Source organism: Canis lupus, chromosome 4 (genome assembly GCF_048164855.1).
Source record: "Canis lupus baileyi chromosome 4, mCanLup2.hap1, whole genome shotgun sequence".
NCBI classification, from domain to species: domain Eukaryota; kingdom Metazoa; phylum Chordata; class Mammalia; order Carnivora; family Canidae; genus Canis; species Canis lupus.
In genome coordinates this window covers 5,096,643-5,118,269 of record NC_132841.1, presented here as the reverse complement: position 1 = coordinate 5,118,269, position 21,627 = coordinate 5,096,643, and the positions used below count along the sequence as shown (strand labels likewise).

At 37.7% G+C, this 21,627-nt stretch overlaps 1 protein-coding gene across 1 annotated transcript in view; it reads right to left on the bottom strand.

Moving 5' to 3' along the window:
* Positions 1-21,627, bottom strand: part of LYST (lysosomal trafficking regulator) — a 189,383-nt gene that overhangs the window by 133,316 nt on the left and 34,440 nt on the right. Inside the window, exons 4-10 of the mRNA XM_072822986.1 lie at positions 15,762-15,852; positions 11,500-13,579; positions 9,074-10,103; positions 7,230-7,391; positions 5,187-5,340; positions 2,795-3,021; positions 2,235-2,301 (exon numbers count right to left, since the gene is read on the bottom strand). Of these exons, the coding sequence (XP_072679087.1) occupies positions 2,235-2,301; positions 2,795-3,021; positions 5,187-5,340; positions 7,230-7,391; positions 9,074-10,103; positions 11,500-13,579; positions 15,762-15,852 (3,811 nt within the window). The remainder of the gene's footprint in view (positions 1-2,234; positions 2,302-2,794; positions 3,022-5,186; positions 5,341-7,229; positions 7,392-9,073; positions 10,104-11,499; positions 13,580-15,761; positions 15,853-21,627) is intronic.

Genomic DNA, 21,627 nt, shown 5'->3' with positions numbered 1-21,627 from the left:
AGCACAGAGAGCTCAGCTTTTACTTTTATGCCTCAACCTGATAACTCTTTAAAGAAACCCACTGAATTCCCAGGCAAAAGCTGAGATGGAGAGTGAGACATCAGGAACAGGGGTACCAGGTACACAGGTACAGTCTGCAGACAGGCCAAGTTGCTTAACCAAGGGGAAAAATATGGGCTAAAATAAAATCTGAATTCTACTGACCAAACCATGCATCCTGGCATTGGGCTACGTTGCCCAGATGAAGGGATGACTTTCTCTTGAACAGAAACACTATACACTAAGACAAGCCCTATGTGTGGAGGATATATTTTTCTAATGTACGCAAGATGCCATTATAAGGTAACAGTAGCCCTAATGGCCCTCCCACATAAATCTCTCTTTATTATAGTATTTGGGGAGCCTCTATCATCCACTGGTACATCCACACAGAGCTCTTCAACAGATTGCCCATTCAGGGAAGATGCCAAATAGAAAAGCAAATTTACAGCATTGGCTCCAACAGATTTCTCTCTCCCTCTCCGTCCGTCTCTCTCTCTCTCTCTCTCTCTCTCTTTTTAAGATTTTATTTATTTATTCATGAGAGATACACAGAGAGAGACAGGGACACAGGCAGAGAAAGAAGCAGGCTCTCCACGGGGAGCCTGATGCAGGACTCAATCTCAGGACCCCAGGATCATGACCTGAGCCAAAGGTAGATGCTCAACCACTAAGCCACACAGGTGTCCCTCCAACAGCTTTCTTAAACAGAAATGGGCAAAATAGGTTCACAAAATATTTGAGAATCAGCAACATAAATAAGAAAAACCAAGATATGGGATCCCTGGGTGGCGCAGCGGTTTGGTGCCTGCCTTTGGCCCAGGGCGCGATCCTGGAGACCCGGGATCGAATCCCACGTCGGGCTCCCGGTGCATGGAGCCTGCTTCTCCCTCTGCCTATGTCTCTGCCTCTCTCTCTCTGTGTGTGACTATCATAAATAAATAAAAATTAAAAAAAAGAAAAACCAAGATATAAAAGACAAACAAATTGATAAATTGACCTGAGAGAGAAAATAAATAACTTAGAGTAGGGAAGATACCTTTCTAAATAATGTTAGTTACTAGATAGATAAACTTAAGAAGATATTATATCTTTATATGAATATGGAATAACCAAAAAAAAGAAGCTCTTATATATTAAAAGATAACTGCCAAAATTAAAAATTGAACAAAAGGTTAGAATAGAATGGGAGAAATCTCCCAAAACATGACACAAAAAGACAGAAGTAGGTAATGGGACAGAAAGCTAAGACATATGCAAGATCAATCTGAGAAGGCCTAAGATTACAATTAGGATATAAAAAAGAAGACAGCAGCAAATACGGAGAGGAGAAACTTACTTTTTATCTGTAACAGGAAGTTAGACTTTCCTAGATATCAAAAGTAATGGGACAAGAGCAAAACAGATACATTGGACTTCATCAAAATAAAAAATTTGTGCTTCAGTTATACATCATCAAGAAAGTGAAAAGTAAGCCAAAGATTGAGAGAAAATATTTCAAATCATACACATCTGATAAGAGGCTTTTATCTAGAATATATGTGGAACCTCTTAAATTCAATGATTAAAACCACAGTAACTTTACAAGGCAGAAACCCAGCAAGACACCACCTTAACCAAGTGATCAAAGTCAACATCACAGTAATAAAATACAGACATTACAAACCACAAAACAATGCACTGTGAAAGGAACGTCACTTATGAGGTCTGCTTTCCAAAAATGAATCACTTGAATTTAATCATGAGGAAACATCTGACAAATCTGAATCAATGTTTCATGTATGTTAGACTTCTCCAACTAAAATCTAGTAGGTTTCTATTACCTATAGCCATATTATATATTCATTATGAATTCTTCAAATGTCTGTGAAAGGACAGAGTAGAAAGTGGCACTCAATGTCTGATAAAGCAGCAACACAGTGTTTGGACCAGAGAACAGTCCTTGCAAGGCCACTTCTACGTACATGACAATGAACAACTCACTTGATCCCTTGGAATTGTGACTTTCTCCTCTATAAAATCAAGATACTCTATTATCTGGGTGATTCTGAATAACAAAAGAGATGATGCATATAAAGCTACTTTTGAAACCACAGGACACTATGCCAGTTGAAGTCATTATTATTAACTCTTCATTTCACATAACAACAAAATAATTTCAAAGCTATTGTGTAAAACTAACAGTTTCAACGCACCTTGAAAATCAGAATCAGCCTGTGTTAAAATACTCAAGAACCCTCCTAAAAGATTTTTCACAGTTCCCTGAAGATTAAAAAACAAAACATAAGAAATTAAATTTCTTACCTCATGAAAGCATGAAGCAACTGTACTGTCATAATAACTGATTTGATACTCTACTATATATACATATATAAATATTTTCAAATAATGGGGAAGAATGCTATGTACACAATTATGCACTTTTCATTTTCTTTCTATTTTAGGTGGCTTATACATTTATTTTTTTCATACTGTTTTTGTTTTCTGGTTTTTAAAAAACAGTAACTATATATTAAATGTAATTTCTCATAAATAAATGAGGATTAGTTAATGACATTCATTTTTTTAATGCGGCTTTAGAGAACTATAGAATTTTTAGAATCCACTTGTAGGTTAAAGCATACCTAAGGTCTTATAAAAGATAAGCAATCATCTCAAATAATTTTTAGACAAGTTGGGTTCTAAATATGGAGATGAGTGATTGGGGCATGTATGTGATAAATCTTGAACACATTTAACTAAATGCATCTTTTACCTGTTGCATGAGTAGAAAAATATTCTTTTCCTTCTGTCTGATGATTTTCAAAAAACTCTCAAATACGTGGGCAAGCACATCAAGTCTGGCTTTACCAGTAGAAAGTAAGCTTAATTCTAGCATACAAATCTCAGGATATATTATTTCCCCGTCAGTAAGGTTTTCAAGCCAGTCCTTTGGACTGCTTGATGCACTGAAACTTTCTGCTTCAGGCTTTATGTCTACACCTGAAAGAAGAAAACAAAAGATGATATTTATTCCCTAACCACTGAATAAATATTTCAAATCTCACTTAACATTTAGGGAGATCTTGTGGCAAAGCACTCTTTATAAAAAGATTCTCACACAGCCTTTTCCTACAAGGTAACTTTTGATTACAGTAAGTAATCAAGTCTTAGATATCAAGTCTTGTGGATATTTTGAAGATAAATGAGTAGCTTAAAAGTAATTTTGAACTTCAATAGAATTACAAACATCCATAGTAACTTTTATAGACATGTGATACAGATTTAACACATTCCTCCGACATAAGTGGGAAAAAATACTATTCCAAACTTTCTGACTCCCAAAATACCTAAATCCTAGGGTAGTTCATTTGCCTGCTTAGTTATTTTTAAAATAATAGGTTTGGCTATTGGTTGGATGAATTCTTTCTTTTGTCTTCTTCATAAGCGAGAAACAGTTGCTGAATATTACATTTTGGAAAATTTGACTGATGTGCTCTTAAAAGTGACCACTGTGCTCTTTGAAAAAATGTTCATGTAGTTAAGAAATTTATAAATGTCTACATAGACCAGAGTTCTTTAAATTAAGATCTAGTTAGCAAACCTATAAAAGGAACAAGTCGTTATAAAATATCAGTACACCGATAAAATCAACACCATTGAACTAATATTTTTTTAAAAGCACTTGTTCAGAGGTGGGGGTGGGGAGAGATGGAGGAAGGTAGTCAAAAGGCACAAACCTCTAGTTACAAGATAAATAAGCACCAGGGATGTAATAGACATAGTTAATACTGCTGTGTGATGCATAAATAAGTTGTCAGCAGCATAGAACCTAAAAGTTCTCATCACAAGGAGAATTTTTTTTCTTCTTTTCTTTTTACTTTACCTATATAAGATGATGGATGTTAACTAATACTATCGTGATGATCACTTCACAAAATATGTAAATCAAACCATCACGCTGTATAACTTAACCTTATATAGTGATATATGTCACTTATTTCTTAATAAAACTAGAAACAAACAAGAATAGTTTAATAAATCAAGTAAGCTATATACGTAGCTTATATATACCCACACACATATGCAGATTCTTCCATTTGTAGCTGTGCTTTTGTTCTTTTCACTCTATTATACACAAACGAATACTTTTTTTTTTTAAGATTTTGTTTATTTATTAGAGACACAGAGAAAGAGGGAGAGAGAGAGAGAGAGGCAGAGACACAGGCAGAGGCAGAAGCAAGCTCCATGCAGGGAGCCCAACACGGAACTCAATCCCGGGTCTCCAGGATCACGCCCCGGGCTGAAGGTGGCGCCAAACCGCTAAACCACCGGGGCTGCCCAACAAATACTTTCTATGGGCCCATTAAGCCCTTTTCAGGACATCTGTGATTATTTCTTCATTCAATGGGAAAGAGAAACTAGATTGAGGAAGACAAGCTCCTGGAAACAGTGAAGACTAGCAGTACTGGGACGGTATAAAGCCAACATTAAAAAGATGGAGCCCTCCCAGAGAGCTCTTGACTTCAATCAACTTGTTCTGCTTGCTCTACCCAAGTTTTAAGCCCAGAGAGAAAGAAAGGATCATGTGCAATGTAGTTCCATCCTAGGGAAAAGTCGGGTTGTGGTGAGCTATGAAGAAATCTGTGCTGCAGCATCCCTGGATGTAACAAATCCTTGAATGTCACAAAAAGATGCCTGTATTCCTTACATTATTTAATCTTTATAACAAACTGCCTGAAATGTTCTTCCTGTCAGTCTCTGCCGAGATAGATTTTTAAAATTTAGGCCTCAATATAAACCGAACATCTTCAGTGAGGCTTTCTCTGACCAACCATTCACTACCACATCACCTTGTTTTTTTTCTTTATGTTGCTCACTCTGACACCTATTGTTTATTTTTTCTACTAGAATATCGATGAAAGCAGGGACTCTCTCTTCCCTTGCATTCTCAGGAATTCAGTCAATGTTGACAATAACAAAATATATTTGTTTTAAGTTGCATATACAAATGCCAGGATCTATTCTTAAGATCAAATAAAAATGAAGCAATGCACTTTTTAAATTGCAAGGCAATACAAAATTCCAAAGTGGTATTATTGTAACTATTTTGCTAGTTAATAATCTGACTTGCAAATCTAATCACAAGTACTTCAGTGATATTTTACCATCATCTCGGGTTTCACTATCCTCAGGATTGCTCTCACCGTCTGCTTCATAACCTTCTTCTAGCAAAAGTTTGAGACTGCAACACTGAGAATCCTCAGCTTCTTCTGAAAAATCACCAGGTTGAGGTGACAATTCTTCTTCAGACTGATGACTCTATAGGATCAGTGCAATTAGAAGGCAAAAGCTTTAATATCTGCTCATGTTTAGTACTAGAATATTTATTACTCAGTGTTTATTAGTCATTTTAAGGGAGACTTCAGTGTTTTCTTTGAGAAAACAAATCTCAGGAATCAACATGAAGCACTATAAATTATGAAATTCATGCAGCAAAATTTTCCAGAATCTCTCAACTTTATTAACATCTCAGAAATGGGGGTCTCTAACAGATGAAGCTATAGGTCATTTCAGTTTCACCGAAAAAGAAGTCTATAAAATTTCCATCTAGTTATATAATAGGAAATGACTAGAAACTACAATCAGGTAGAATTATACTTCTTACAATTTAATGTTAGGAAATAAATATTATTTTTACACATTTGTTCATGGAAGAAGACTTCTCCATAGGATTTTTATAAATAAAAATTTTCAGTAGCTAGATAACCAGAGTAGACATAAAAATTATTCAAAGGGATTAATTTCAAGATTTCAGAAACATATTGTCTACAAGCATTTAAAAAATCAAGAGTTTTAGCATTAACTTCTGGTACAATATCTTGCAGCATGAAATCTTTTTCTTATAAAAATGCTACCAATACCTTCATTTTAGAAAACATTTTCACTTAATCTCAGAGTACTGTATTACTGCAACAACATTAATTAAAAGTAGAATAAAGTAGGTATTTTAACATTTTCCAGTAAAACAATGGATTCAGGAATATGAAGGCATCAGCTGCTATTTCAGTAAGTTTTTTAAAGTTATGACAAATAGCAACATAAATATTGTGGCAGGAGATTATAAAATGTCATATATATGGCTAGACAGGGAAATTATTATTTATTTATTTATTTATTTATTTATTTATTTATTTATTTAATTTATTTATGATAGTCACAGAGAGAGAGAGAGAGGCAGAGACACAGGCAGAGGGAGAAGCAGGCTCCATGCACCGGGAGCCTGACATGGGATTCGATCCCGGGTCTCCAGGATCGCGCCCTGGGCCAAAGGCAGGCGCCAAACCGCTGCGCCACCCAGGGATCCCTAGACAGGGAAATTAAAAGAGAAGTTACATAAAGGACAGATGACAATTAGTTAAAGGTAAAAGAAACACGAAAGAAGAGGGTAGTGAACTAAATATGCATCACTGTTTCAGGAAGAAAAAATAGTCCTTTTAGAAAAAAATGTTAATTTAAAAACTATGATTGCTAATTTCTGTGCAAATACTAGTCATTTTTCTGTTGAGTGATTTAAAATTAAAGTGGATAGAAGGTTCTGGAAATACTAACTGTACCAATATAGGATCAGAAAAGATAGCTGAGTCATTATCATCCTTGAATTATCTTTTTTTTTAATGGTAAGATTTAAAAAAATTTTATTTTTTTTATTTATTTATGATAGTCACAGAGAGAGAGAGAGAGAGAGAGAGAGAGGCAGAGACATAGGCAAAGGGAGAAGCAGGCTCCATGCACCGGGAGCCCGACGTGGGATTCGATCCCGAGTCTCCAGGATCGCGCCCTGGGCCAAAGGCAGGCGCTAAACCACTGCGCCACCCAGGGATCCCTGAATTATCATTTAATAAACTATCAGTTATATGTAGTTCTTATCAAATCAAATAATACATTTCTATCTCACTGAGAGTAATTCACAGTAAACTGTCAGCTTAGATGAAAAAAAAAGCATGTCTCATTGCTCTTCTGTTTTTTATGAGATAGGGCACTGAGTAAACACTGTCCGTCTTACATGATGAAGATATGACCTACAGAACTCACCTGACCAAATCCTGTTCCATGCATTCTAACCACATTCATTAGTGCCCTAGTCCCATCCCACACACATCTGCCTCTACTGGTCAGACCCAAACAACACAACGGGATCTTGTCCGTACCTTCTCAGTCATAGCATCATGGTGTTCAAAATCTGCTGAATGATCCCCCAGTGCAACTCGAAGCAGGGCATCAAATAAAGGCTTTGCTAATTCTGTTTCAATCACCTTTGACTGGGAAAGATGGTCCCTCATTTCAAACAATATATTTTCCACAGTAAAGTTCTAAGGTAAAATAAAGGATATTAAGAAAATTAATAACATACTTTTAAAAAATTAAGGTGACAAAATTAATATTTACTTAATAAGTGGAAAGCTAGTCCATTTATTTGTAATAGATATGGAAGCAAAATGCCTATAAATATCTAGCTCTTATACAAATACCTACCATTACAATCAATAATAACATTTTTATTTATCAAATGCTTCACTAATCTTATTTCATTCTGAATTTTAATGTACCATAAATTAACTGTATCACACACAAAAAAGATTAATTGAAACTTCAGAGTTTTGATTAACCATCTCTACATTTTACAAATGACTTATTCTTAGAGCTTCTGTAAGACTCTAAGAAGTACTTACATTCTAATCCCTTCCCCCCTCTCCCTTTACTCCCTCCCTTCTGTCTTTGAAGGAAACTCTTGCTGTTTGCCTATGTCCTGTATTAGGTGATGATGCCATAAAGATGGATATGAAACTGACTTCTCCCTTAAGGAATTTTCTCAGTCCAGCATAAGAAACAGATACACATAGATATGATGATGACCACACTGGAGCTATAAAAGTTCTCCAAGAAACAAAAGGAGAGAAGGTGCCTAAGAGACCTGTTAAACGTGTCCCAGGGGAGGGTTTGTATGAGATGAATGATGAAGAACAAGTAAAAGAGAGCAGGCATGGGGGCAGACGGGGAGAGTATACGAGGTGGAAAACCATATGGAAGTAATAACAAAGAGTGGCATCTTGAGAAGCTGCCAGCCAGCTCAGTGGTTGATGGCAGCATGGTAAAAGGATGGCAGGAGATGAAGATAGGTAAGGAAGTGAGAACAAGACACTGAAGGGCTCTGTACGCTGTCCAAAAGAGTTTGGATTTTTAACTGTGAGCATGTGAAAACATCAAGATTTTTTAGATAGGAGGAAGTAGGGAGATGGAACGGCAGTTGGGAGAGTCTGTTGGCTGACAGAACAGTTAGGGGTGAGGTATTAACAGGGGATCTGCCATATTTGAAGTTTCCTTAGAAGCAGGGCCTGAAACTGAGGATTTCCTTTTCAGTTGGGAAATGCCCTCAGGAGAAATCTGTAAGATCATTAAGAAAGCAGAATATATTGGGGGTGGGGGGTGGGGTGGGGAGAGAATCCAGATAATAAATGCTTGGCTCCAGCCTAATTCCATGGGAAGCTCTGGAGCCTGAATGGCACCACAAGGACTGTCCCCACTCCACAGAGCTACTTCTATGCATCACTGGCTACGAGCATCCTTCCCACACAACTACAGAAGATGAGTGTAGATGTGAGTCCTTGTAGCAGGTGGCAGACGGGTGCATCAGCTTGGTAAAGGGGACCTGAGCAGGACACCAAACAGTATCACACTGAGACTGTAGTCTAAACTTTGAAACACAAAGTCCATTATTACTCATCTGACATTTGATGTGTATTGAATGTCTTTCAGGGTTGGTAACCTTGACATGTGTGCATTTTGCATTTCAAGCTAAACTGTACACTTCTTGAGGGCATGAACTGGGTCACGTACTCCTCTGTCCTTCACAGTACCTGGTACTGTGCTAAGCATACAGGAGCTTCTCAAAACTTAGAATCTTTGGAAAAACAAAACAATAGTACTATGTTAGAACTTTGAAATAAGTAAACATATATATGGCACAACAGCTGAACAAAGGACAAGTTATTACCTGATTAGGTAACTCTAATTCCATCTTTTGCTGACTAGCTCTGGTGCTGTGAAGACAAATGGCCAGAAGGGCTTCCAAAAGTCGTATGCTCTGAAGTGAGGTCTCATTCTCTCGACTCGTAAATACCTTTGTTTCCTCAGGAGCAGCTTCAGTAGCTGAAATATGTCCCACATTTATGGACGAAATATGCTGTGACTCTAATTTACCTAAACTGTCAGGACTCTTGTTTAAACTACCCAGTTCTGATGGTGTGGGGTCTCTCTTTATAGTCAAAGATAATAAATCGTCCTTCATGGTGATCTCAGGTTGAGAAGTTCTCTTTATATCTTGGTTTTCATGTACATTTAGGTCTCCTTCCCTTTTTCCTTGCTCCTCTTCATGACTTCTGAACACTTTCTGGATGATCATAAATATTAATTTGTGGCATGCTTGGAAACCACCAAGCCTATAAAACTGTTTCTGGAAAACTGGATTCAACATGTAGATCCAACGACACATGGACCATATGTCTGCTGCGTGGTGCATATGTTTGGGAGAAGGCAAGACAAGGCTCTCGGGAGATAAACACGGTGGCATATGATGCAAAGGTTCACTCGCTGTACTGTCATAGCCAGAAGTATCTTCTGAATCATTGGCTGACTCTCTATCAGATTCTGCTTCTTTACTTACACATAAGAATGCCACACAGAGGAACAGGTTTATCATGTTGATATGAACATCCTGGTTAACAGACTTCCGTTTCTTTGGATAGGCTTCTTTGAGGCTGGCATAAAATTTGCTAAGACTCTGAGGAGAATCTGAGTAAGCTTGCTGGTTACGAAAAGAAGTACCTACATTTAAAGATGACAATTCCTTCTGTTCGACGTCTATCCCATCAATACCTGGAACTGAAGAATCTTTTTGTTGTTCCCCTAGGCTGATTATCAGAGTTTCAAATGCTTTTAAGGAATGACTTCGAATACCATCTAAGTAATTTAATTCAATTATTTGATTTACTCCATTACAACTTAAAAACAAATCTCTTATTACCCTGTGAAAGAAAAAAAATACACAAGATTTACACACAGAAACATTTATAAACAGGTACATATACTATTTAAATATGTCATTGCTGCATGTGGTATTTACTAAACACTAATCTAATTCATCAATTATCTGGCTGGCTTTCTTCATTAGATCAGGATCTCAAATTACTTTCTAATTACTTTCATGCCCTTCTTCAAATACTGCACATATGACTCTAGCATCATTTAGAAAAAATAGATTACATGCATCCCAAGTTAAATGAAACCAGTTCAGGGAAGAATACTTTTCCCCAAAGGGAAGATTCTGTATAAATCCTAAATGCCACAACCACTTCTACACTTGAGATGCACAAACTCTGAAAACAGGCAGACATCTGTGTGTCCATTCATTTGTCTGCCTTGTGGTTTACTCAGGACTTTTTGTTTGCTTTACATCTGCACCTCATAGAGAGAAGGAACCAAACTACAGATCTGAAGATTTTCAGCTCTGTCTCTGTCACAGATCTGGATCACTGGAATCCTAGTAATAAGTCAGCTCAGCAAAGATCCAGGTTGTTCACAAATATGCCCAAAGAGTTACAAAACTTTTCAAGTCAGTTCTATTTAAACAATGTCAGAAATTAAGAAGATAATGATGATATATAGGTTATATTTTATGTTTTTAAAATGGTGTATGCATTAATTTGAAAGGCCAGACAATCAGAAGCAAGCTTTATTGATAAAATTATTAAGGACCAGTCTTGACAATCACAAAATGTGAAAAACTCATTGGTAGAATTCTAAGTAATTTTAATTTTTTTTGCTTATCTGTATTTTCTATTTTTTTCTATATACATTATGTACATAATAAATGTAAATGTGGTATTTAAGAAACAATGATCCCCTTCAATCTACTGCCTTCACAAATAATTATCATTTTGGTTCTGTGTGTATTTCACAAAACTATAAATAAGTAGGTGATATTTTTAATTTTGTATATTTTATTGATAAAATGTTATAAGCAGTTTTTCATGTCATGGTATGCTTTTTGTAAACATTATTTATAATGGCTAATAATATTCTGTCTAAATATAAATTAATTAGTTTAACCTTGCCTATACTGTTGGATATCTGTGTTGTGTCCATTTTTTCCTCAGAAGTATATCTAAAACTTCACTTTATTTCCACTGAGAAATTAAAAATCAATGGCTCGATGCTCTCCTCTATAACCACTCCAATAAAATGAAATAAATAAATACAGAAATAGATCAATCAATCAATAAAAGTAAAACAAATTCTGACATGAGACAGTAACTTTTTTTGTTGTTAAACTAAAATTAAATCTTAGGGCAGAATCATGGGTAAAGACATTCAAAAGCACACAATAAGAAAAAGTATCTGCACACGTGCACACATACAAACCTTGATTTAAGCAGTGTAGGCAGAGTTTTTAAATAAATCTGAAGCACTTCCTGAGGTAAACACTGGTTATGATAGCTACATACATGAGTCTGAGCTGAAGTGATGCTAAGGTGTTGACAATGATGTGCTAATTCAACTCCTCGTTGGAGCACAGGATTAAACACATAATTATACAGTTTCCACTGAACAACTACATTGCCTTTCTGGATTAAATTGCAGATGTGATTTGCAATCTGTATACTATGTAACCTATCTTCTTCAAAAACAAAATTCTGATAAGCCTCTAAGGCATCCCACTTCCACAGCAAGTCTTCAGATCCACTGCTGGGCAGGATCCCGTGAAATCTGTAAGAAAGGCTGGATAGATTTGGGGATGATTCAGCATCACATGAGTTTCCCTGCAGTGTCTCTTCTAATTTGGCTAGTTGATCAGGGTCAATGGTACAAATATTGCAAGCTGCTTGTTTGATCTTTTGTGGTTTCTCAGCTCCTCCTAACTGATCCAAAATAAGTTTGTTAAGGATATTCAATATCTGCTGCTGGCAATGTTTCAGTACTGGCAATTTAAAAGCATGGAGCAAAGGAATGATTACAGATTTGGGGTCCATGCAGCAGCATATTCCGACATTATGAACACCTGACAGAATCTGGACGCAGGTGCTGCTCAGGGAAGCCTGCCGGAGTAAGCGTAAGCACTGGTGAGCACACACTGCAATACAGCAGCACCGCTCGGGATAATAAACATCTCCGTCTGCAGTCTCTTCAAATGGGTTTTTGGAAACCTGATTTTTAAACGCGGAAACCAGAAGACCCGAGAGATCTCTGTGGTGGTGCATAAAGTGAGAATATTCACATCGTCTGTGCCTTTTTCTTGTACACATTGAATGATGAAGTTGCTCTGATTTCACTTTTTTGACAGTGCTCATTATTTTCAGCACACTACTTATTAGGGCTTTCAAATGTTCTGAGGCCTCAGTAGGAACTCCATCTCTTACAACCAGCCATTCCATTTGAAGAACGGCTGTTTCAAACAAATTGAATCCATGGTGCTGAATGAATTCCTGAACCAGATCCATGGCTTGACTAAAGGAGAAAGGATTCGAAGCTGCACTTTGAAGACAGCAGATCAGGATCTGCAGAACCCCTTCCAGCAGCTCAGGCAAAAGAAGGGCTCTATGACGATACTTTGAAAACACAAAACCTTCTCGAACCTCCTGTAGTGTTCTCTTTTGTCTTGGTGCAAAAGGGTCAGGCTGCTTTTCTAGGCAAGTTCTAATTTTTAAAGCTGCTCTAAGCAATTCTGTTAAATTTTTCCTAAGATTTTCTGGCATCATCTCTTCAGTACTGATATCTACTGACATCAGATGCAACACTGTTCGAAAAAGCATCCGTTGAATCAAAGCCACTGGTTCTTCAGTCCAACCTGTGGAAACCATCTGACTCTCCAAATTGTCGCTTAGATTACAACAGTCCCCAAAGCCTGCTAGAAACTCAGTCAGTGTGGGCACGACAGTGGCTGCTAGAGCAGAATTATGATTCAGGGTAATGTCAAACTTACAAACTTTCTCTAATAAAGACAACAAAACGTGACATAAGTCAAAAGGAGAGTTATTCATGTGACTGATAATGGACAAGGCAGCTGGCTCACTCAGGATGTCAGTGTTTGATTCCAGTCTTGGAACAACCTCCTTGGGATTTTCCAAAGCCATGGTGTCAGGAGGAGTCTCTTCTTTGGTTGGTAAGCGGTCAAGTTTAGCTGTAAGGTGGTCTTCTTTAGGAGATTGTGTTACAAAATGTTGCAGCAGACGGGGTCTTCTGTGCTTACTCATTGCTACACTCTTGTCATCTGAATTGGCTTCTGAGTCTGAGGTGGAGAGCCGTGTCTTTCTTGCATCTCTTATAGAATAGCGGTGGGTAATTTTACGCTGTCGTCTGCTTTTTCGAAAAATGTTTACTTTTGCAGAAACCTGACCAGATGGGGCACTTCCTTCTAAATATAATTTTTCCTGAGTAGATCTTTGTGAACTTGAGTTCTTTTCTTTGGTCAGGATGATATCAGCTGAGAATGGTAGATTAAAATCTAATAAAATAGAGAAAGGAAATTTAGAATAATACCTTAATATGTTTTCAAAATCTATTTGTATAGGTGATTACTCTCTTACTTATCTTCCACTTTAGGAACTTCTCCTCAGTTTATTTTTACTGGGGCTGATTTCTTTTAGCTATTTGTTATTTCTCTGGATCACTTCCCTCTACACTTTTTTTTTTTTTTTTTAAGATTTTATTTATTTGAGAGAGAGAGAGAAAACACAAGCAGGAAGGAGGAGCAGAGGAGATGGAGAAGCAGACTCCTTGCTGAGCAGGGAGCCCAACACAGGGCTCGATCCCAGGACGCCAAGATCATGACCTGAGCTGAAGACAGACACTTAACTGACTGAGCCACCCAGATGCCTCTATCACACAATTATTCTTCTCATGCTAAGTACCAGGTGGCATTAGTTCAAAGGATACAAACTGATTTTGAAAACAACAAAGGAGAACAAAACAAGGGAAGTAAATCTGATTTAATACCATACACTGCACTCTGACACCAACATGAGACCATAGATTATCTAGGATTTAGTATTACTATTTGCACCATTTTACTAATAATCTCCTCCAATACTTCCACTGATTAAGAAACAGTAGTGTAGGGGATCCCTGGGTGGCTCAGCGGTTTAGCGCCTGCCTTCGGCCCAGGGCGTGATCCTGGAGTCCCGGGCTCAAGTCCCGCATCGGGTTCCCTGCATGGAGCCTGCTTCTCCCTCTGCCTGTGTCTCTGCCTCTCTCTCTCTCTCTCTCTGTGTGTCTCTCATGAATTAATAAATAAAATCTTAAAAAAAAAAAAAGAAACAGGAGTGTATTATATTCTCAAAAATAGCAATTAGTTTATATCCCTGACATGACTTAAGAACTTTAAGATTTTCCAAAATTATTTTAAAATCATATAATAGATACCAACTGTTCTCTAAGACTAAGGTTAAAACAGTTCCTCATTCAAAATATTTACTGAATGTACCACACATTGAACTAGATGCAGGCATCTCTGTTTCATCCTCTATTTCAACCTAGGGCCTGGCATGTGGCCTGCATGCAATATCTACTTCTTGGGGAAATTAATAAATCCTCCTTACTAATTCAAAAGTTAATAAAATTGGTCTTTCCCCTTGCAATAGTATATAGTAAGATCTACATGAAAAATATAGTTGCAATTTAGAATGAATAAATAACAATCTATAAATAAAAGATCTGTGCCTTAATTAAGAGAGGAAGGGAAAAAAAAAAGGAAAAAAAAAAAAAGAGAGGAAGGGAAAAATTAAAAGGAGTCTGACAAATTCTACCTATACAAAAGCATCAGGCAATGAAGATAACTTTCCCAAAAGAACACCAGTCAGATATCTTAACTGATACACAATTTGTGAATTCTACAAATTCAGAAGAAACCGAGAGCAGAGAGTTAAACATTACAAGGCCTTAGATAATCCCCTAAAAAGAGAGCTTTGTATCAGAAATGTATTAAAATGTCACATATGGCATATGGCATTAAAATACAATATAGGAGGATTTATGTTTAACCTGAGAGATCATTAAACATCTCACAATTCACATATCCCAGAAATGGTTAAGGGGAAAATTGTTAAACTGTTAATTCTTCCACTGAAACGGTTAAACTAAGTTTCATATACTTATTATGGTGTGTGTGTGTGTGTGTAATTAAAAAAATTGTTTTCAAATCAAAAACTAAAGGTATATATTGACCTTCAGTGTAATAATTCTACCCAGTCTTGAAACAAAATATTACTTCAAATTAATCCCTTCAAAGAACATTAAAAAAACCAAATTGCAAAAGTCACTGGTAGAGTACTAGTAATAGAAAGCAGTCTTTAAAATAAGCAAAGGAGTTTTCATTTCTTTCTTCATACTTTCCACTATCCATTTCTCTGATGGGGTCACACACCTAGATTTACTCCTTCCACTAAGTGTTCTGGTTCTTCATATATTTTCTGATAATCATTACATTTGAGTAATCCCCTATGAAGCACCATGGTTTTCGTATTATTAGCAGAAATAAAAATGCACTTGCCTAAACAATTTCTCATGTCAAGTATCATGCTAATATACACAGTTCTGTATCGACTATTAAGACAGAAGGAACTTTTCCATGGAACTTCTTTTCCTGGTGGAATTTTGATAACACAAGTAATGTGATAAAAGAAACATACCTGTTGCCTTTTCTTCTTGAACAGGTATCTTCCATACCAGTGGAAGAAGTGACAGAAGTAGAGTAAGGAGTTCTTCTCTACATGTCAATGCCTGTATTAGAAACAAAGCAATCCTTCATGTTCTGAGGTTCGGAGACACATAATTCCTAGTACCTTGTCTGAAATTGAACCAAAAATATCCTTTTTCTTGAAAGGTTGCATTTGAGAAACTAAGAACCAAATTAACCTATCTTAAGTCCAATTAAAGCTGTGGTACTTTTCAATTTATAAACCTTTCCAATGACAGAAGAATGTAAGACTATTTGACGGTATTTAGCACAGTCTCGCAGATTTTTTCCCAAAATAGCTGTTATCACCACCATACACATGGCAAGAATTTCTCACCTATGAAAAAAACAAATTTGCTAGGTGAAAATGAAAAGTTAAGCCCTATTAATTAGCAAACTGATAACATGAAGCTACTAGAAAAACAAAGTCTTCATGCAGTTAAATGTAAAACTCAGAGAACACAATTTTAAAAAGAGAAATTGATGTTATAATAAATAATATATATAAAGAGAGAAAGACTTATTAGTGAAAGTAATCTAATAAATATGTATTGACTGCACACTATGTCCACAGTGCTTACTGTATTACCCTTTCTGAAGGATATGGTCCTGGAGAAGGTCCCCTCATTTGGTCCATAAAATACATACACACAAACAGTTAAAGAACAATAGAAGGCATGTAGTATAAGTAAGTACTCAGATGTGATACAGATACTCAGTTTAGGAATTCAAAAAAAGGAGCGATCATTACCAGTTAGAAGTGTGGAAGTGGGACTGCAGCTAGAGAGCTAGATTGGGGCACTGGGGACATGAGTGGTCAAGGAATTCATGACAAATCAAGTTTCAGTTCCTCACTTCAGTTAGTGGGGAGGAAGGCAGAATAATATAATCCAATTTGCTTGTTAGAAAGACCACATTGTATAGAGGACAGAATTGGGTGGGGAGGGAAAGGGACTGACCAGTGTTAGAGGCAGGGAAACAATAATCCAGATGAGAGATAATGATAAACGGAAGTGCTCTACAGTAAAATTGAAAAGGAGACATACTTGAGAAATTGCAAGGAAGAACTGAAATGCCTTGCAGTTGATTATCTATGGAGTGGAAGGGGAGGAAAAAAGAAAGATCCAGAAGAACTTAAAGAATTCTGGTTTAGGCAACAAGGTGACTGATACATGTCTTCACAAGATTGGAAATTTAAGACTGGTACTAGGTAGGGACAGAGATGATGATCCACTGTTTGGACATGTTAAGTTTGAGGTGTCTATGGGATATTAAAATGGGGAGAGCTTTTTAGTCAACAGTTGGATATATAGATCTGGACCTTAAGAAAGAGATGTGAAGTACATAAAAAGACTTGGGAGTCACTGGGGCAGAAGTCAAGGACACAGGAGATTTCCTAAGGATGGAATGCAGAATGACATGAGGACGGATAGGAATGGAGCTCTGAAAAAAAAAAAAAAAAAAAAGGAATGGAGCTCTGGAGAGCAACACTTCAAGAATGAAGAATGGTAGTGCTGGAGAGAAGCCTGCCAAGGAAGCCGAGAAGTACTTCCCCAGAGAAGAACCAGAGAAATCAAGGGAAAAGAGCAGTTCAGTAAAGAAGAAAGTCAACTAGGTCAAGAGCTGTTGTTCTTTAGCTGGTAAGATGATGGCAGAAAAACACTCATCAAGTAGAGGGCCACTGGCTACAGTGTTAATGTAGTGATAAGGGTACAGAGTTGAAAGTGGGCAGTGGGCTTCAGAGTTGAAAGGGAATGAGAAAGCAGGGATATGGCTTCAGACTATTCCTTCAGACTATTCCTTCTAGTGCTCTGGTTATGAAAAGGCTGAAAATACTTCAAAAGTAAAAATCTGAACTTCTTTTCAGGCTTTGAAGACCCTTCATGATGTGATTCCTATTGATTTATCCAGTTTCAGCTCCCACCACCAACCCTGACCCATCCCCATGTCCTACAAAACCACAGGCCTGTACCCCCCAATACATCTTCCTTACAGGCATTGCTCTTGCAATTCTCTACCACCACCCTCCCATCTCCCCAATGCCTACTCATTCTTCAGGCAAGTTCCTCTGTGGAGTGACTTCTCTAATCCCCCCTCGGGCAAGTTAGATATCATGTTCCTGATTGATTTCTGGTACAGCAAATAACTTGCTGAATTGTTAATGTCTGAATGCCAGACACTCTGGATGGAGTGGTGAACAAGGAAGACAATTCACCTTCTCATAAAGCTGATACTCTAGCTGATACTCTAGGAGCTAGAAAAGAATGGGTATGAATAAGAAAATTTCAGACAGAATGCTATGCTATGAAGAAAATTAAACAGGACAGGGATTATAAACTGACATTTAGATAGGCTGTTCAGGATGGGCCACTTAAGCAGATACTTAAAGAGAAGGAATCCGTGCAAAGATTTGCAGAAAAGGAGCTCTTAGGGAAGTATATAGAGGGTCAGGAATGGGCTTGGTTATTTCACAGAACAGCACGCAGACCAGTGTGGCTGGAGTAGCAAGGGGGAGAGTGCCAGGAGATGAGACTGGAGGGCATAGGTGGTAAGGTGGACAGTGTCAGATCTCGTGTGGCGTGTGGGCCACGCAAAGGAGTTTGGATTTATCTCTAAATATGATGGGAAACTTTTATAAACACACTTCCCAGTCCTCTCTCAGAGCATGGACTCCCAAGCCCAGGCCCTAGTCCTTAGCGGTCACCTCTCTTTCCTGACACCCAATACCTAGTAAAGAGTTGGATGTTAAATGTTATCTGCACGAATGACTTTAAATTCTGGATGCAAAATCAAAATTATTTCCAAGGAGCCTATTTCCATGTGTTTTACTTCAAAATTAGGAAGACTAAAGAGGTCTGGATAACATTTCCATGTACAGCTCATAGTCAGTATGCACCTTGACATTTTTAAAGATGCCAGCCAAATGTATATGGTCTTTTAAAAAATGTAAACCAATTTTACATTTTTTACTCTACTCCTGTAGAGTCCTCCTGGTCTGAGTCTTTACCTTTGGTTGATGAACTAATAACATTCTAACAGAGCTTGCAGAAACCTTAAGAGTGTGTGAAGTGCCACAGCCCTTGCTCCACAACAGTACACTGGCAAATCATCACTGCTATGCGAATTGGCATTCCTGCCTCCCAGCCTCTGCGTGACGCATGGTCTGCAACTTCTCTCACTCGTTCCCACTTAGCTAAAGGATCCTTTTGAGGCCCACCCCAGCAAAACCTCTTTAGTGAAGCTTTTCCTCCCACATCAACCCAAATTGACTGTCTTCCCCACCCCTACTCAGGACTTCATGCCTTTGCCCCCATTTCACCAAATGGATTATTTTTTGGAAACCATGGGCCTTTCAAAAAGAATGAGATTGAAGTGTAGGATTTTGGTTTTTGCCACCTCTGCTGGAATTGCAGTCCCAAGGAGAACATCACTCGCAGCCCCATGGCCCAATATAACAGTGAGTGAATGACTCTTGACTTTATTCAATCACAATGATTTCTAAACAATTCATCACTGGGGAAGCCCTTGATAATCTTCTGGATCTATTACTTTTTTTAGGTACTACATGTTTCCAGATTATTCTTTCAAGTTTCAAAGAAATCACACATGTAATTCTATCCCTTTGCAAGTCATAAAATCTTTTTCTCTTCTTTGCAGGCATCCTGGCAAACTAGAGCTTGCACTCCTCTATTTCAAACAAAGTTCTGGTTTTCCTCTCCCAAGTTCCTAATCAGTTGCTGTGTCCAGAGGAATGGGATGTTACCTCATGTCAACAAGGAGAAAGTTCTCAATATGCCATATTTGGCAGTATATGCCATAAACAGATGGATTTCCTGGCTATTCCTAGACTGTCCAATCGATAGAAATCACACCACACCTCATTTAATACTTACATTTTTATATCTCCCCTTCTGTAGGGAAAGGACTACATACAACATGCCTTTTTAAATTCCCCACAGCAATAATACACAGCAAAATCACTCATTCAGGTGGTAATTTGTTAGCTCAATTGAAGAAACATATTTTAGGTACCTACCAAGTGTCAGGCACTGTTTCTTCCACAATTCAAGTGTTTAGTTTAGACAGGAATATTCATTGCCTACCCTAGTCATCCAGAAGTAATAGTGTTAGGATGGGAGATAAAGGGCAAATGAATCAGTGGAAAAGGCTGAGACACAAGGCAGACAGTGTCCAGGGGGCTGTAAAGGCAGGTTGGTACCAGATCAGTGGGGTTTGAGGACCTCAGGATGACAGGCTAAGTTTAGTGCTTATCACTTCCATCAGAATGTGATAGAAGACTACTGAAGTTAAACTAATTGGTATTAACGTTATTACTTTAAATCAGCATTTTGACATGCTAATTAAATTTAATGTCCCAGATGTAAACAGAAATACAAGTCCTTTACTTCTTAAGTCTTTTATTTCTTCTCTCAGAATTTTATAATTACTTCTAATGTACATGTGTGTATACACATATATATAAGAACATTTCTTCATTAATACCATAAACAGAATTTTTCTTGTATTTTCTAGCTATATAGCTGTGGCTAAATGAAACAATGACCTTTTGGGTTTTCCTGTCTATATTGCTTTAAAAATGGTATTTTCATTTCTTCATCCTTCCCGCATTTTAGCTGTCATTACTTTCATGATCCACTTTACTATTGCATGTTTTTAAAACTAATGATATCACACAGAAATAGTCATAAAGAGCTATTCTTATTGTAGAGCTTCTTCCTAAAAAATATTATTAGTTTTTCTATTCTTTGTATATAACACCCTCTATAAACCCTGTATAAAACTTCTTCAAAGTTTTGTTAAGAATGGATTAATTTTGTCAAACATTTTTGATGTCTCAGTATATTTTTTTTTTAATTTTTTTAATTTATTTATGATAGTCACAGAGAGAGAGAGAGAGAGAGAGAGGCAGAGACACAGGCCGAGGGAGAAGCAGGCTCCATGCACCAGGAGCCTGATGTGGGATTCGATCCCGGGTCTCCAGGATCGCGCCCTGGGCCAAAGGCAGGCGCCAAACCGCTGCGCCACCCAGGGATCCCTGATGTCTCAGTATAGCTAAATGTACTGCTTTTTCCCACTGATGTCAAACACTATATGCATACTTTTTCTTAGATAACAGGGATTGCAATCTTTTTTTGCAAACAGCCAGAGAGTAACATCTTAGGCTTTTTTTTTTTTTTTTAAGATTTTATTTATTTATTCATGAGAGACACAGAGAAAAAGGTAGAGACATAGGCATAGAGAGAAGCAGGCTCCATGCAAGGAGCTCGATGTGGAACTCAAGCCTAGGACTCTGGGATAACGTTCTGAGCCAAAGGCAGATGCTCAACAACTGAGCCCCCCAGGTGTCCCCAGGTTAGGCTTTTTGAATCACACGTGGTCTCTGCTGTATATTCTTTTAACAACTCCTCAAAAATGCAAAAACTAGGGCAGCCTGGGTGGCTCAGCAGTTTGGCGCCTGCCTTTGGCCCAGGGCATGATCCTGGAGACCGGGGGTCGAGTCCCACGTCGGGCTCCCTGCATGGAGCCTGCTTCTCCCTCTGCCTGTGTCTCTGCCTCTCTCTGTCTCTCATGAATAAATAAATAAAATCTTTCTTTAAAAAAAAAAAAAAAAAGCAAAAACTAGAGGCTCCTGGGTGGCTCAGTTGGTTAAGCACCTGTCTTCCATTTAGGTCATAATCTCAGGGTCCTAGAATCGAGCCCCATATCAGGCTTCCTGCTCAGTGGGGAGCCTGCTTCTCTCTCTGTCTCTGCTTGCTTCTCTCCCTGCTGGTGCTCTGTCAAATAAATAGATAAAATAT